A 15,424-nucleotide genomic window follows, 5' to 3' on the forward strand; every position below is an offset into this window, starting at 1 on the left:
GTAGCTGCTTTTAGAGGTGGTTTTGGGAATGATAATAGTACCCAGGTACTGGAGTTGGGACTAGAAGAAACTATTTCTGATCTAGCACACACACACACACACACACACACACACACACACACACACACTTTCCCGTGGAGAGCCTGATTTGATTTTATCTTTTTTATTACTGGTTTTTCCTTCTTTCTGTCCCTCAGGATGCAAATAAGCAAGGGCAGGCAATGGACACACAGAAGGCTCAAACCCATATATTCTTAAAAGAATATGTGCAGTCCGGGAGGGATGAGATCCAGTTCCCTGGCATGGGCCAGTGTGCCACACTGCTTTTCATGTGCCTGGCTTCTTCCAAGGACAGGGTCAGTCAGCACAGAAGGCAGCAGTTCCATCTTCCAGGCCACCTCATTTGTGTGTGCTCCCAAAGTGATTCATTTTCTGTGCATACATGTCCCAGATAAACCTAAGTGAAAACATTAAGTCACCTCATTTATCATCTCTATTTGCATGAATTTTTCTCAACCAAAGGGGGCTATAGCACTTCCCTACATTTATAGGGCTTGCATATGATGTCAGCATTCCAAATTCTTTTTATTGTTGTTTGTTTGAAACAGAGGCTCATGTATCCCAGGCTGGCCTTGAACCCAAGGGTGACCTTGAACTTTCCATCCTTTTGCTTATGTCTCCTGAGTACTCAGATTACAGTGTGTACCACCAATCTTGGTTTATAACATCCCACATCCTTAACATCAATCTGAAGGACCCCAAAACTTTTTCTCACTTGGAATCAAATGATATCCAAAGTCCTATTTTCCATGTAGCCAACACCACACTTATTTTAAAAATCCTAGGGATGGGGGACATTCTTATATCTGTTTAGGATTTTTTCTACCATGAGAAAAAATAAGTGGGTTTCAGAGAAAGATGTTGAAATAAAAAATAATATGATAATGTATTGCTTATTTTGTTTTCACCAGGAGGAAGCTATGGTTAAAAGAAACTGTTCTCCAAAGTTCAGCAAGTAATTCATTCCTGGAATTGCCTCTCTCCCTCCTCTGACCTACCCATCTAGCCACTCACCTACACTCCTTCCATTTCATGATGCCTGAAATTTAACTATAGCTGCCTGTGCATTGAGTTCTTTTAGAATTCAGGAAGTCAGATTTTAAAACATGGAACCACGGCTATTAAACTAACGCCCGCCCCTAGGTTGTGACTCTTCAGGGGTACAATGACATTTTTATTTAACAAACAGATGAAAAATGTAAAAGTTCGACTTCAAATGTTTTATTTTGTGGATTCTGTACAGTTCAAGGTAACAACGTTAGAAGTCAAATAAAATGCCAGTTAAATTCGGCTACTATCAACAGCCAAAAACTTTCAACGTAAAAAACAAAGCAAGCTGCTGAAAGACCATGAAATAATCTTGGGTCATTTGCTAAGGCCATCACAAACTAAGACGCGCAGTCTAGGCAGTTCTTCAACTGCAAAGAAAGATTTTAGGGAGCTCTGGTTAAGGACCGCAGGACAGCGCAGCAAGAGCTTCTCATCTGCCTGCTTCGCAGCTGGGTCTGTCCAGTCACCCGCGGTTTGGGATCCCAGTCCTCTTGTCTTTTAAGGAGAATGTTAATTACCGAGCTTCACAAGTCTGCGGTTACGAAATACCTTGTTACCTATTTTAGTAAGTCCAGAACACGGAAGATGGATGGGTTTTGTTTGTTTTCAAGCAAGCTCAAATGTTGGTTACTCTATCTTCGGGAAAGAAAAGACTAAAGGAAGATAAATCTCGAATTCTAAGCTGCCTTTCTAAGACCCCAGATTTAAGAGCGAATTCTCGCCACAACAAAAACATCTGGGCACGAGCCACAAAAACAGGATCATGACAGCCAGGTGGCAGACGCAGACGAACTTCCCAACCCCCAACACCCTGGCGCTGTCACCGCCCCCACCCATTGCACCTCGAATCCGAAATACTGGGCCACTGAAGGCTCTCCATCTGCGACGCCCTTGAAGTTTGCGCCGGTTATCTGGGCTTTTCAGATCTCCTAGATCCGCATGGGCTTGGCCGGTGGGATGGTGGGAGAAAGGGCGCCTGTGAGCTCAGGCCCAGGAAGAGGGAAAGAAATCACCCCTCTGAGGCGCGGCAGTTGGGGTGCAGTCCCTGCGTCTGGCTGCTGACCGATCCCAGGAGGTCGCGCTCGCCGCTGGCCTCTCGCCACGTCCAGTGCGATCTGAACAAACTGCACCGTATCCTCACCATCCCTGCATAGTACAGCGCACAACCCACTGGGTGAGGTTGGGGTGGGGATGTCTGCCCTAAATACATGGAATCTATCTAGAACCCCAAGCGGTTCCAGAGATCCTTGGACCCCCCGACTTGGGACAGCTTTAGATTTCCAGGGAGTCGGGGGGGGGGCGGGGGGCGGGGGGAAGGCGCCCTACAATCTTTCCAAAGTCTGGGCAAGAAGACTGGAAATATTCTCCTTACTCGTGTCAGCTCTCCTTGGACCCAGGACTCCAAGGCGCCGGAAGATTGGCTGAGGTCCTGCCCCGCCCCAGGCCCTGCCGGCTCTCACTTGGAGAACTGAGCGTGCACAGCTGCCAGGCCCAGGCCAGCGGGGACCAGATGCGGGAACTTGCACACCGCACAGGTGCAGAGGCCGGGGCCGCCTGCCCCGCCACCCGGGAGAGCGAACTGGCCGCACGGCTGCTCGTCCAGCGCTAGCGACAGGTACTTGGCGGGGCGAAGCGCTTCGGGGGGACCCATGGAGCTTGGTGCCAGCAGCACCGAGCCGGGCGCGGCGGCCAGTAGGGGCAAGCCCGCCAGGAGCAGACGCGGCGCGGCGGGCCCCGCACCGTCTCCGAGCGCCCGGCGCAGCTCCTGCAGGGAGCTGCCCAGCAGCAGGATGTAGTTGCGGGCGAGCAGCAGCGTGGCGATCTTGGAGAGCTTGCGGCCCGGCGCGCCCTGGCAGTGCGCCGCGGAGTAAGGCAGGATGACTTCGCGCAGCGCGTCCATGGCCAAGTTCAGGTCTTGCATGCGCTTCCGCTCCCGGCTGTTGATCTTGCGCCGCAGCAGCTGCTGCTGCTCCTCTTTGGCGTCCGTCCTGGCGCCTCCAGACCCCGGTCCGGTGCTCAGCGGCTCGGCGGGCGCCTCTGGCTTCTCGCGCCCGGCCTTGGGGAGGAGAGGCGCCGCGATGGAGGAGGAGGAGGACGTGGAGGAAGAGGAGGAGATGGGAGGCTGCCGGTAGCCCACTAGCTCGTACAGGGAGGTACCGAGCTGCACGTCTCCAGGCCGCTGTGGCCGCAGCATGGTGGCAGGGGCCGTGTTCACGCGCGCCTGGGAAACCGCATAGTACATTTGGGGGGGCGCTGGGGGCGACCAAGGGCGCCCTTCCGGAACGCCCCGGGTGGGCCGGTCTGCGGGCCGCCCTCCCCGCGGACTTGCGCGCGGACAGCGGATGGAGGGGCAGCAGCTCGCGCCTGACACCTTTAAACCCGGCTTGGGAACCTGCGGGCACCGTGGTTGGAGGGGTGCAGCCAATGGAGGCGAGAGCCCAGGCGCAGGCGTGTGTTCATTGGCCGCCTGCGCTTCAGCCGGCGCTGAGGTGCGGTTGGCATCGCTGGAGGTGGTTATCGTGGGCGCTTGCGCGGGTGTCGCAGGCCAGGAAGTGGGGGGAGGACATATTCCGGAGAAGTGCAGTTGTTGGAAAGTTCTGGTTGCGCTAAAAAGCATTTGCCTCTCTCCAGCTCCCCTCTGAATCTACCTTTTTCTCCTTCCTTTTATACACATACAAATCCTTTTAAAATGTAGCCAGTCGGTAATCCAAGCCTTGGGAGGCTAAGGCAGGAGGATTGTTACGATTTGGAGAGCATTATGAGTTAAGAATAGCGAGTTACAGACCAACCTGGGCTACAAAGTGAGACTGTATTAAAAAAAAAAAAAAAGGAAAAAGGACCAAATATTCATATAACATACCATTTACCACCGAGTGATTCCTAAGAGCACAGTTCAGTTGTGTTGAGCCCTGTGCATTCACATGGTTCTGCAACTATCTCCAGAATGTATCTGCTTTTGCAAAATTAAAACCATTACAAGAGAAGTCCTCCATCATTCACTCCTGGTAATCTGTGTCCTGTGTTATGTCTCTGTGGTTGTTCTACTCTGAGTACCCCATATAACCAGTATCATACAGCGTTTGTCTTTTAGTGACTGGCTAAATTGGTGACTTAGCAATTGTTTCAAGCTTCATCTGTGTTGGAGGTAGCATGTATTCAAGTTCCTCCCCCATCCTGCCCTTTTTTGGGAAGGACTTTGTGTCCCAGATTGCCTCCCATTTCAGGATAACCTTGAAATTCTGATTCTCCTATCCTCAACTCCCAAATGCTGAGAATACAGCGATTTAGTACCACACTGGATTTATGCAGTGTGAGGAGCTGAAATCAGGGTCTCAGTGCATCCTGGGCAAGCACTCTACCAACTGAGCTACAGTCCTGGCCTGAATCCTATTCCTTTTGAGTAGCAGGTAATATATTACATTTTCCAATAATATATTACATTTTCTGTGACTATTACCTTTCCTTTAAGCATTCACAATGGGTGGTTTCAACCTTTTGGTTATTGTAATAATACTGCTGTGAATATGGACATAACCTGGCTTTGCTTTTTTAAGAGAGAGAGAGAGAGAGAGAGAGAGAGAGAGAGAAAGAGAGAGAGAGAGAGAGAAATTAGAAGCATTGGATCCCCCTGGAGCTGGAGTTACAGGTGGTTGTGAGCTGCCTGATGTGGGTGCTGGGACCTGAACTTGGGTCCTCTGCTTGCTCTTAACCATTGTGGCATCTCCGCAGCCCTTGTTTTTTAAGTACATAATTTCCCATCAGGTTCAGAAAACTCAATTTCTATGCTACTTGTCAGTAACATTTGAATGGTTCTCTCTGCCATCCCCACCCCCATCCCTCTGATTAAAAGGTCTGTAGAGTCTTTGGGGATGGATTTATCTCTCCCCCAGGTGAAAGGGATGTGTGCTCATTTTTATCAGTGACTTGACTCTTGCTTAAGCAAAACCCAGTCTGGCCTCTTATCAGAAACAAAACAACATCCCCACACTCCTGTTAAGGGTGGGGTGGAATCTTTGTCTTCCCCAAGTAAAATGGTATTACTTAGTGGCTCTGAAAGTTTCATCTCCGAACACCAACCAGTGTGTACTCTCCTGAACCTTGTCATCAGAGTGTTGAGAAAAGTCCTGGGGGAGAGTCTTTTTGGTATCTAACTTTCTCTTGTCCAATATTATATTCACAGGTGGCTATTTAAATGTAAATTAAGTAATCCAATGAAGCTTAAAACTGGATCTCCAACTGCACTCTCATTGCTTTAAGTGCATAGTCATGACAGGTGACCAGTGGCTACCTGCTGGATAGTAGATATGGCATATTTCTACTATGCCAAAAAGTGCCCATCTGAGGTGTAACAGAAAATGAACTTACTCCCCTTGATACTCTTTGGCATAAGATAAGGGCGCAATGGAAGGACCCATCTGCCATGAGAACTGAAGTCTGCTCTAACTTGCTGATTTCAAGGCTGCTCTGTCTCATTTTCTTCTATCACCGTTCACCCCATAGATCTACTCTAGTCTCTGCTTCCAGTCTCCAACTGTATCTATAACATCCTGCCTCAGGTGCAATGGCAACACTGCCTTGCTTTTTGCATCTCCCTCCCACCTGCCCCCTTTCATCATATTTGGCAAACTACTGATAGCTTCGTTCCATAGCCTGGTTGTCTTGTTGTGGGTGTCATCTTGTTCAGGGCAGGGAATTACCTGCTTGTTTCTACATCCTTCTGAAGCCCAGCACTGTGCTTTCCATCTCCTGTGTGTTCAAGAGATGTCTGAGGATGGGTTTGAAACCACCACTAGCTTACAGTCTCACCCTTTGAAATATGCAAACTCCCAAATGCTCACAGTAAGGAGTGTGCTGCAGATTTTACAGAGGACAGGGAGCTGGTCCCCTACTCCAAAGGGGCCTGGCCTGACATGGTAATAAAAGCTTCACTTAGGGAGAGAGAAGGAGGAAGCTGAGTCTAAAAACAGAATCATACCGACAGGAAGCAAGGAGACAGGCACCAGGAAAATAGCCTCAATAGTTTTGGGCAATGAGCCTCAACACCTCACTCCCCTTGATACTCTTTGGTGTAAGATAAGGGGTGCAGTGGAAGGACCACTCATCATTTCACCCATAGACAAAGCAACTTGCTTCCTAATGTGTTGCCATAGACACTTGTATCTGGCTCTCATGGGACTCCTGTAGTTGCTCACGGTAAGAGAGAGGTTCCCAGGGAGTGCCAGACTGCTGAGTACCTGGGTCAAAGAATGGAGGGCTGAGTCAAGAGCCAGCCACTAGTGACAAGGTGATGAGTTGCAGCCATGCTCTTGAAGAGTGAGTCCCCAAGATGCCACCTCCACAAATTCTGCATCCACTTCGCTGGCAGGCCCTGCCCTATCCTTGCTCTCAGAAGGATAGTCCAAAGTGCTAGATTAGGGCAGGTCTTGGAGACCTCTCCTTCTGGCTTCTTCCTCTGCCTATACTCTAGGCAGAAGCCTTTGGGTTTCTTTGCCCCAGGTACAGAAGTGAAACTAAAGGCAGAACCCAACCTTGAGTCCCACATGCCTGGAGTGTACCCCCCATGTTTCCCACTCTCAGACTGGAGCACTAGGAGTCAGAGATAGAAGGGTACACACTACTTTTCCCTCTAAGAGACGCTTTGATTGTGGCTAATCCTGAGGGCTGCTTTTACCCTTAGCCTCACTTCATCAACTTCCTCTTGAGAACCCCTTTCCCTTCATCAAGGAGTCTGTCAATTGAACATGATGATGGTCAGAGTGGATTTAAGTGTTCCAGTGGAGGGCCTCAGAAGAGAGTTCCGGATGGCCGTACGGTTCCAGCATGGGCACAGGATTTGGCATTCCTTGGAGCTGGTGACTTGGATGGCCCCTTGTGCCGAGCTTGGAGTTCCAACAGCATGCAAAGTGTGACAGCTGGCAAAGGCCAGTGAGGTATTGTGATCACTGGCAGGAGCCCCACAGGCTGTCTCAAGGGGAGGCAGCTGCTGTGGCCTCCCACATTCAGGACATGCTTGGGGAGCAAGTTTCATTATCCCTAACAACACTCTTGTCTTTGCTCAAAGAGGCTGTGTGTATGTGGGCTGGTGACAGCTTCCAACCATAGGTATGTGTGTGTGTGTGTGTGTGTGTGTGTGTCTTCATTACATGAAACCTAGGATGTCCTGGCCACCCTGGCCTTAGGTCAAGAGGCTAGAACCTGTGAAATGTAGGCAATGCGTGATGTGCTGGCTTGTTTTGGCTGAAGCACCACACATAGTTCTAAGTACACGGACAGGCTGTGCTTCAAAAGCCTGACCATGACTTGAAGACTCCCTTTTCTTTTCTTCTCGTAGAAGGCTAGCTAAGTGTTAAAAGATTGTCTCTGCTAAAATGTGCTGTTTAAATGGGCAGGTGAAGTTTCTAAATTATTAGGGAAGTAAAAATTCTTTGGGAAATTTAAATTGTTTGGTAGGTATTGTGGTTCCTATCAATATAGGAAGTGTCAGCCACATCCAGCATTAACCTTGTATCAGGATCCATTGTTGCCTTCAAACATAATCTGCCAGAGGTAGGGAAGAGCTACAGAGAGAGGAGCCCTTGGCTTCATGCTGGGTTTCCCCTTTCTGGGAAGAGGAGAGTAAATAGTAAAGAGGGAAAAAACAGAAAAGAAAATTGGTTACTTTTTGATATTTCTTCTTGAACGGGGAACACTCTCTATGGTCCTCTTCACCACAATTTAAATCACTTAGAAACAGTTATGTTTAAATAAAGATTCCAGGGCTGAAGAGATGGTTCAGTGGTTAAGAGCACTGCCTGCTCTTGCAGTGGACCTGGGTTTGATTTCCAGCACCCACAGGGTGGCTAACAACTGTCTATGTAGCTCCAGTTCCAGGGAAATCTGACAGCCTCTTCTGACCTCTGCGATCATTGCACAACATGGGTGCACTTAACATACATGCAAGCAATACACTCATACACATAAAATAAAAATAACAAAAAGATCCAAGCTGGAGAAATACCAAAGACCATGAGTTGTGTCCATTTTCAAATGACAACACAGTTCACCAAGCTGCTACGAATGGTAGTGTTTAGTAACTGACCACACTGTTTTTAAATCTCTATAGTCACCTTCATTATCTTTATTTCTAACATGGAATGGCATAGGCAGAAATATAACATTCTCTTCTCTGCTTGTAACACTGAAGATTATCAGATGTAGGAGGTGTGTTTTACAAATATTATAGAGAAGATTTTGTGTATGTGTATATGGCATATGCATGTGCATGCCTGTGTGTACACATGTAGAGACCATAGGTTGATATCAGGTGTCTCTGTCACTTTCCAGTTTTTTGAGACTGTCTCTCACTGAACCTAATTCTCACCAATTGGCTAGACTTGCTGGCCAGTGAGCTCTGGATATCCACATGTCCCCTCCCCAGAACTGGGGTTACAGATGTGTGCTGCTGTGCCCCATTTCACATGAGTGCTGGAAATTGGAACCCAGGCCCTCATGCTTGCACAGCAAGTACTTTACTGAGCCATCTATTTCCTCAGCCCATAGTTTTTTTCTTCATTTTATTTTTAATACTGTCATTTACACTTGATTTTAATAAAGTTTATTACGTCAAATGATTTTTTTAGTCCCCAAACATACTATGACATATTTAGGGACACTAGAAAAAGAAATTAGGTGGCATCTGTGTATTTGGGGGTGTTCCTTAGACTAACAAAAGCTTGATTCAGCTATTGGTGACATAATTCAAGCAGATGGACACATGCCCTCCCCCAGTTTTTCGAATTCAGAGTAAATTACCAGAACAAATAGAGATTTTCTTTGCTTCTATCAATACCAAACACTAAATGTCTACATGTTAGGAGTGTTCTAGTCAAAAGCCCTTTAATACTTCTCCCTGTATATCTGAGGACTATTCTCTACAAGAACTTCAAATAATGCCTGTGAAATGCATCATAAAAAACAAAACACATCTTTTTGTTTTAGAGATGATCAGAGTTGGTTTCTGCCGCTTGAAACCAGATTGGTGGAATTTTAGACAGAGAAATGAAATGTAACTGAGAGAGACCCTCTGAATACACACGGTGAGAATCACTGTGAGTTAAGATTTGCCGGTGTTAACACATGCAATTTGGTATCTGAAACTGCGGTTTGGAGCAGAACAAAAATATTTTCTGAGCTTCCCTGAAATTAGCAGCTGAAGCCAAAAGTTCCAAAGGCTTACACTGATACAATGAAAGAGACAATTTGCTTGGAAGGCTGTAGCTAATTTATAACACAATGTTCAATGTCATGGTTAGTTTTGTTGCAAAAAATTGGCAGTTTAAACCAGAGTCTCTGGCAGCCTGAAAAGATGCGAGAGCGAGTCTGGCCGTGGCATCTCTCGCTCACTGGATGTTCCAAATGGTTCAAACAAGCCCTTTCATAGAGACACGGGGCCAAGTGTGCTCAAAGGAATGAGGAGAAACAAAGGTGGCTGTGAAGTCATTTCCCCCGCACTGGGTCCAGCCATCCGGTTTCGCTCTTTTCCCATTGAACCGGCAGAATGCAACAGGAAGAGCTGGGATGAAAGAGAACAAACAGGCTGATGTGTTTGGGGAGAGAATGGAGAGGGGCCGGGGCACCAGGGCTGCTAAACTTTCATTCTAGGTTTTCAGAAAGAAGTGAATGATGAATTATAGAAACCTGAAAGGTAATAAAATATGGGTCACTGAAGCGCTGAGGCCACGTTACTAAAACACCTGCAGAGGCAGAAGGTTCTGGAAGTCAGCGCTGGCCCCTGGAGTTGCTTGGGCAAGACACCCTGGCCGAGGCACAGAAGGGGACTGTTCACAAGCTCACCTGTTGTTTTCCATTGGCTCCGGGTTCTCCCCTGTCTGTAAGAGCCAGAGGCTGGATCTGACTCCAGATTAGACCACCAGGGGAAGGAGGAAGGCCAGGCCATGAGAAGACTTCCCAGAGTGCACTTAAGGCAACCGAAGCCTCCCGCCTGCCTCTCCACCCGGCGCTCTGACCTGGAAATATTAATCCAGATGGTGGAGACAATCCGAGAGACACGTGGATCTGCCCAACTGTAATATTCTCAGGACTTTCTGCTCAAAGCCTCAGCCTATTTATATCTTAAAGAGCAGAGTCCTCAGCCCTGAGCTGGGGATAAAAGCCAACTAATATTTCAGTCTTTGAAATGGGGATAATAGTGTTTATGTTCTGGGGATGTGATACAAATAAGAAGAAAATGTGAATTTGGATGTCTGGCCTGGAGCCTGGCCCACAGGTAGTGTTCAGCAAACGACCGTAGTATTAACTAGCATATAACGCTTGCTAAGTGCCAGTTAGGAACCATGGAAAGGCTCTTCATTATTTTTCTTCAGACAAGGCTAGTGTTCCTGCTTCATTTGCTTTAAGAACAGGCTTGCTCTGTACCAAGGACTTGGGGGTTCTCCAGCCCCTGCGTACACACTGAATACTGTGGACGCCCCTCCCACGTGGGTCTGTTTCAGAGATCTTGTCCTGGGTACTGCTAAACCGGACCAACAGTGATGATCCTAGGAAGTGTGTAGAAGAGAGTGCAATATAATCTTAACCACTGGCAGAGAGACCTGTGGTATGAGCTCTGAGACAGGTACCTGGCTTTGAATCCCAACTCCCTCACTTTTTAGCTGTACAACTTGGGGTAAGATACTTAACCTGTCAGCGTGTCAGTTTTTCTCTGTGGTGAAGTGAATGAACTTGGACTTATCTCTAATCATGGTGAGGATTGAGAGAATTGACATCTGTAAGGCATGAAGAACAGAGCACAGTTGTTCTTCATGTGATTCACCTCTGTAATGGGCTGACTGTGTCTCTAAAACATGTGTTGAAATCCTATCCCAAGTATCACAGAATATGACGCTAGTAGGGTTGCTGGAGATGTGATTCATTGAATTCACTGGAGAGGGTCCCTAATCCATATAACTGGGTATCCTTATAAGAAGGGGAATTTGGACATACACAGACTGGGATCCTTACAAAAAGGAAATTTGGGTAAACACACATGGTGTCCTTAGAGAATGCCTTTTGTGTGTGAAGAGAAAACAAAGATCCAGGTGATAAGTCAAGAGGCATTAATGATCACCAGCAAGAAGTTAGGGGAGAGGCAGGGAATAGAGCCTTCAGAATGAACCAATCCTGACAACACCTTGACCTTGGACTTCTGCCCGCACCCCCCCCCCCAGCAAATGGTGAGACAATAAATTTCTACCAGTCTTTAGGCTGTGGGATAATCATAGACACAGCCTAACACCAAGTGGTAAACCTACTTAAAATATTATGAGATAATAATTTATTCCCCAATACTTTTTAAAAATAACTCCGTTATGTGGTTCTAACTTGGCAGACGACATCATATCACAGTTTTAAAAGGTTGGACACACCTGGAAGCCATCCACTGACTCTTTGTCACACAATCCGAGCTGACTCATACAAGCTCTGAGCTCATCAGGCGGCGACTGATTGAACAGGCTCTGTGGTTAGAGCCTCAATTCTTAATCTCATCTCTGGCAAGTGTGTGCAGCCCCACCACTTTCACGTTTATGAACTTGGGAGGGAGCCTTAGCCTTTCTGTGCCTGAGTAATCTATCTGTATGGTGAAGCTCATAACTGTACTTAAATCTAAATTAAATTCTGAAGTACTTTTGAGATCAAGGATTGGCTGGGTGGAACGGGACATTAGTCCCCAAGTGAAGCAATTGCCTCTGGTCTAGGCACCATTTTTGAGAACAGTAAGGCTTTATGATAGAAGTTAAAGCAGCTGTGGTCTAGGGTCTCTGTTTGATAAGCAGAAAGGAGGGACTGAGAAAGGGACAGACCAAAAAGGTGGGGCAGGAGGGGATGACACAGGCCATTATGGATAGGAACAGACTGGGAGGACAAACAAGAAGGTTATAGGGAGAGATGGGGTAAAGCAGGAATAATTCTTCCACCACAGCCACCAGGACCTAGACTCTTTCTGTAATCTTCTGTTCTCAACAACAGTTCATAGAAAGATTGAGACATATGGACATGGTCTTCTGGTCTGTCAGTCAGGCAAAACATGTTTTCAGAAATGGTGTAAGCAAATGTTGCCCAACAGAGTACTGTGCAGGCCCTGAGCAGGCTTCTTGCAAGATGTGGCTGCAAGGCTGAGGGTTTGCAGTGGACAGAGGATGGTTCTGCATTGCTGGGCTGTGCTCACATCTAGCCATCTGTGATGGGGATGGGGCGTTCCTGCAGATGAATAGCCCACGTATTGTTTTGCAAACCACTTTCATATCTATTATCTCACTGGACCCTTCCAGAATCCCTATGTGATTGAGAAACTAAGGCCCACAGAGCCTCAGGGGGCAGCCCAGCACCCCCATAGTGCAGAGTCCAGGCTAAGGCAGGGAAGAATTGTTCTCTGTTGTTCACGCTCTGGGTCTTTCCTGATGCCCACACAGGTGCACATGTGGTCAGGTAGGACACAGTTCCTTTATGAAGAAAAGCCCTCCTTCCCAGGACACTTTGAGAATGATGAGCTCTGTCACCATTTTCTTGCCAGCATGGAATCCAGTCTAGCCTAATGGTGCTGGAATGCCAGAATATTCTAGAATTTTCAAAGGGTGGACATGGCTTTCCATCAGGTCTCCCTAATCATGTGAAGGAAATGAGTGCAGCTGTAGCAACTGGCACTGCTTCTCGCATTGCTCGGAGATGAAGGTCAGGGCCAATTTCATGCTCTCTCCTCCCTTATTATGACTTTTACCTTCTAGGCACATGGCAGCTGCTTGTCTCCAGAGGGGGAGGCAGGAAGTATTATATTGTTGTTAATATCACCATGATTAACTCACTCTATTCTTCCTGATTTTAACAGTGGATCCATTTGAATTAAACTGAGTGCTGAGGGCAAGTTTTCATCTGCTTCCTAGAGACATTCTTGCATTGAGACTCTTGCCAATAAAGTAAGACTCACAACCCTTAGCAAAGGGGAGAACTGTAGTGACTATCACTCTGTGGCCTGCTTTTCAGGTGTGCTGAGAGTTTTGGATATCGAGATTAGCCTGGATGGGAACTTCACCTCTGGTGAGGATAGACTACCCTCCCTTGCACGCGCACACACACACACACACACACACACACACACACACACACCACATAGCTCCCTGTCCTGGCTTGGTTCCAGCCAGCTGGGCGCCTCATCACTGGTGTCTCCTTGGACTCCTCTGTTCTAGGCCCTGCCTGCTCTGAACTGGGGCGATATAGTGAGGCAGAGGGTGACTGTTCTGGAAACACCCCTGGGGGACCCTCTGGGGTACAGCCCATCCCTGTCATCCTTCCCCTTTCTGCTGTTCCTAGGCCTCCTGTAGTCATGTGACCTCTGGGTGTGCTCCTGGGCCTCTGAAAGTTGCCATCAGGCCTCATGAACTGGATCATGCAAACCACAGGTCCCTGTAGCCTCCACTCTGGTCCAACATCTACCACCACTTTCATTTGCGCCTTCTAATCTCTCTGACCTCTGACTCTTTCCTCCAGTGTTATGGATAATCACTTAGCATAGCCCAGGAAGCTCTCAAACTTATCTACCAGATCCTCCCTTAAAAGTTCATGCATTAGAAACTTGATCTCCCAAATCCTGTGTTGATACCATTTGGAGATGAGACGTTTGGGAGACATTGCAATTAAATGAGGCCATGGGATGGGATTGGTGGGTCAATAAGAAGGGGAGAGACCTGAGCTAGTGCACTTGCTCTGTCAGATGATGTGATGCCTTCTCCAGGGTAGATGCATCAAGAAGGCTCTTCCCAGATGTCTACCTTGTGCTATTGGACTTCTCAGTCTCCATGAGCCCTCAAACCTCTCTCTATAAGTATCCTGGTCTGGGGTTATTCTGTTATAGCAATAGAAAATGGAATAAGACATGGTGCCCTCCATTTAACAGAATCACCCAGCACAGAAGACTTACTTGTTTTTTATTTATTATTTTATGTGTATTCGTGTATTGCCGGCATGTAGGTAAGCGCGCCCGTGTCGGTAAGTGCACCCATGTTGTGCAATGCCCATGGAGGTCAGAAGAGGCTGTCAGATCCCCTGGGACTGGAGTTATGGACAGTTGTTAGCTGCTATGTGGGTGCTGGGATTTGAACCTGGGTCTTCTGCAAGAACAACCAGTGTTCTCAACTGCTGAGTCATCTCTCTAGCCCCAGAAGACTTATTTGTTTTTTTGAGCATGCCCCTGAAACGTATAATCTACCTTCTAGTCACGGCCAATCTTTTCCTAGGAGCCCTTCTGAAGGGTGAACTAGTCTTCATCTTATTATGCTAACAGTAGATGCCAAATACAGTTCAGAGAAAGGGGGACATCATGATCCAGACAACACCCTAAATGTGCCTATAGCATGGGGCATTTTTATACTCTGCCAGGGTCTTTCAGTGCTCACTCTTTCCTGTCCTCATACCTCTACCCAGCTGTTGCTACACAACACCCTCTTCTCACCTGTCTTTCACCTGTTGTTAGCAATATGGCCTTGGAGATGTAGAAGGAACCATATGGTGTCTCAAGTTTAGTCTCAGGCTGGGGTAGCCTCTTAAAACACTGCAAAAAAGATTGTATTGAAAACAGGTTGGGCAAACTGCTCTTGGGTCAAAATCTGAGCACACCTATTCCTCTTACCCTTTCTGTTCACGTATCAGCATGTTGTATAGATGTTCGAAATATCACCAGATATCAGGTTGAGGCTACCCTGTAGTTGTACTACGGTGGGAGTGGGAGAGGCTATGTGTTGGGAAATTAATCGATCATCCAGACAACGACCCAATGGACAAATCTAAATGGCCCCAGTTTTCTGGTCACCTGCTCTGGGCTAAAACTGTAGCGACTCCACACAGGTCTTGGCCAGCTTATGTCCAGCTCCAGGAATGAGGAGTATGTCTATCCTGAGTTTGCTTCTCTCCTGTGTGTGTGTCCTTCAGGACAGAGCTGGAGTGGGGAGAGGATAGGGATGGGACAGACATGGGTCTTTTTTCAACCCTTCCTCCTAAGTCTCAAGATGATGCTGAGTTTGGCCTGTTTGGATTTTGCTTTCTTCTGGACAGATGACCAATATCCAAGCTTCTTCTGATAGATGTAGGAGGAGCCCACTTCATTCCCAATTCTTTAAAATATTTTATTTTATTATTTTTATTTTATGTGTACGAGTATATTGCCTACATGTTTGTGAGTGCACCTGTGTCATGCAATGCCATGGAGGTCAGAAGAGGGCGTTGGATTCCCCTGGAACTGGAGTTAAAGACAGTTCGTAGCCACCATGTGGGTGCTCCACAAGAGCAG

General features: G+C 47.3%; 1 protein-coding gene across 2 annotated transcripts; it reads right to left on the reverse strand.

Moving 5' to 3' along the window:
• Window positions 1-205: 205 nt before the first annotated feature.
• Window positions 206-3,580, reverse strand: Olig1 (oligodendrocyte transcription factor 1). 2 transcript variants are annotated; one of them, XR_003849976.1, is made up of 2 exons: window positions 1,953-3,580; window positions 206-457 (listed from the first exon to the last, which is right to left on the reverse strand). XR_003849976.1 is itself a non-coding variant. In XM_029564895.1 (1 exon), the coding sequence occupies exon 1, from the start codon at window positions 3,350-3,352 to the stop codon at window positions 2,567-2,569; it is 786 nt and encodes a 261-aa protein (XP_029420755.1). In that variant the 5' UTR covers window positions 3,353-3,580; the 3' UTR covers window positions 1,268-2,566. The 2 variants fall into 2 exon arrangements, 1 of the variants encoding a protein (XP_029420755.1); XM_029564895.1 differs by lacking the exon at window positions 206-457 and having other exon boundaries at window positions 1,268-3,580.
• Between the last annotated feature and the right edge of the window lie 11,844 nt (window positions 3,581-15,424).

This window comes from Nannospalax galili, unplaced genomic scaffold (assembly GCF_000622305.1).
Source record: "Nannospalax galili isolate Female #2095 unplaced genomic scaffold, S.galili_v1.0 scaffold136, whole genome shotgun sequence".
Lineage (NCBI taxonomy): Eukaryota > Metazoa > Chordata > Mammalia > Rodentia > Spalacidae > Nannospalax > Nannospalax galili.

Excerpts from the sequence above, each read along its gene's own strand:
- Olig1 (XM_029564895.1), bottom strand. The coding sequence starts at position 3,352 with ATGTACTATGCGGTTTCCCAGGCGCGCGTGAACACGGCCCCTGCCACC.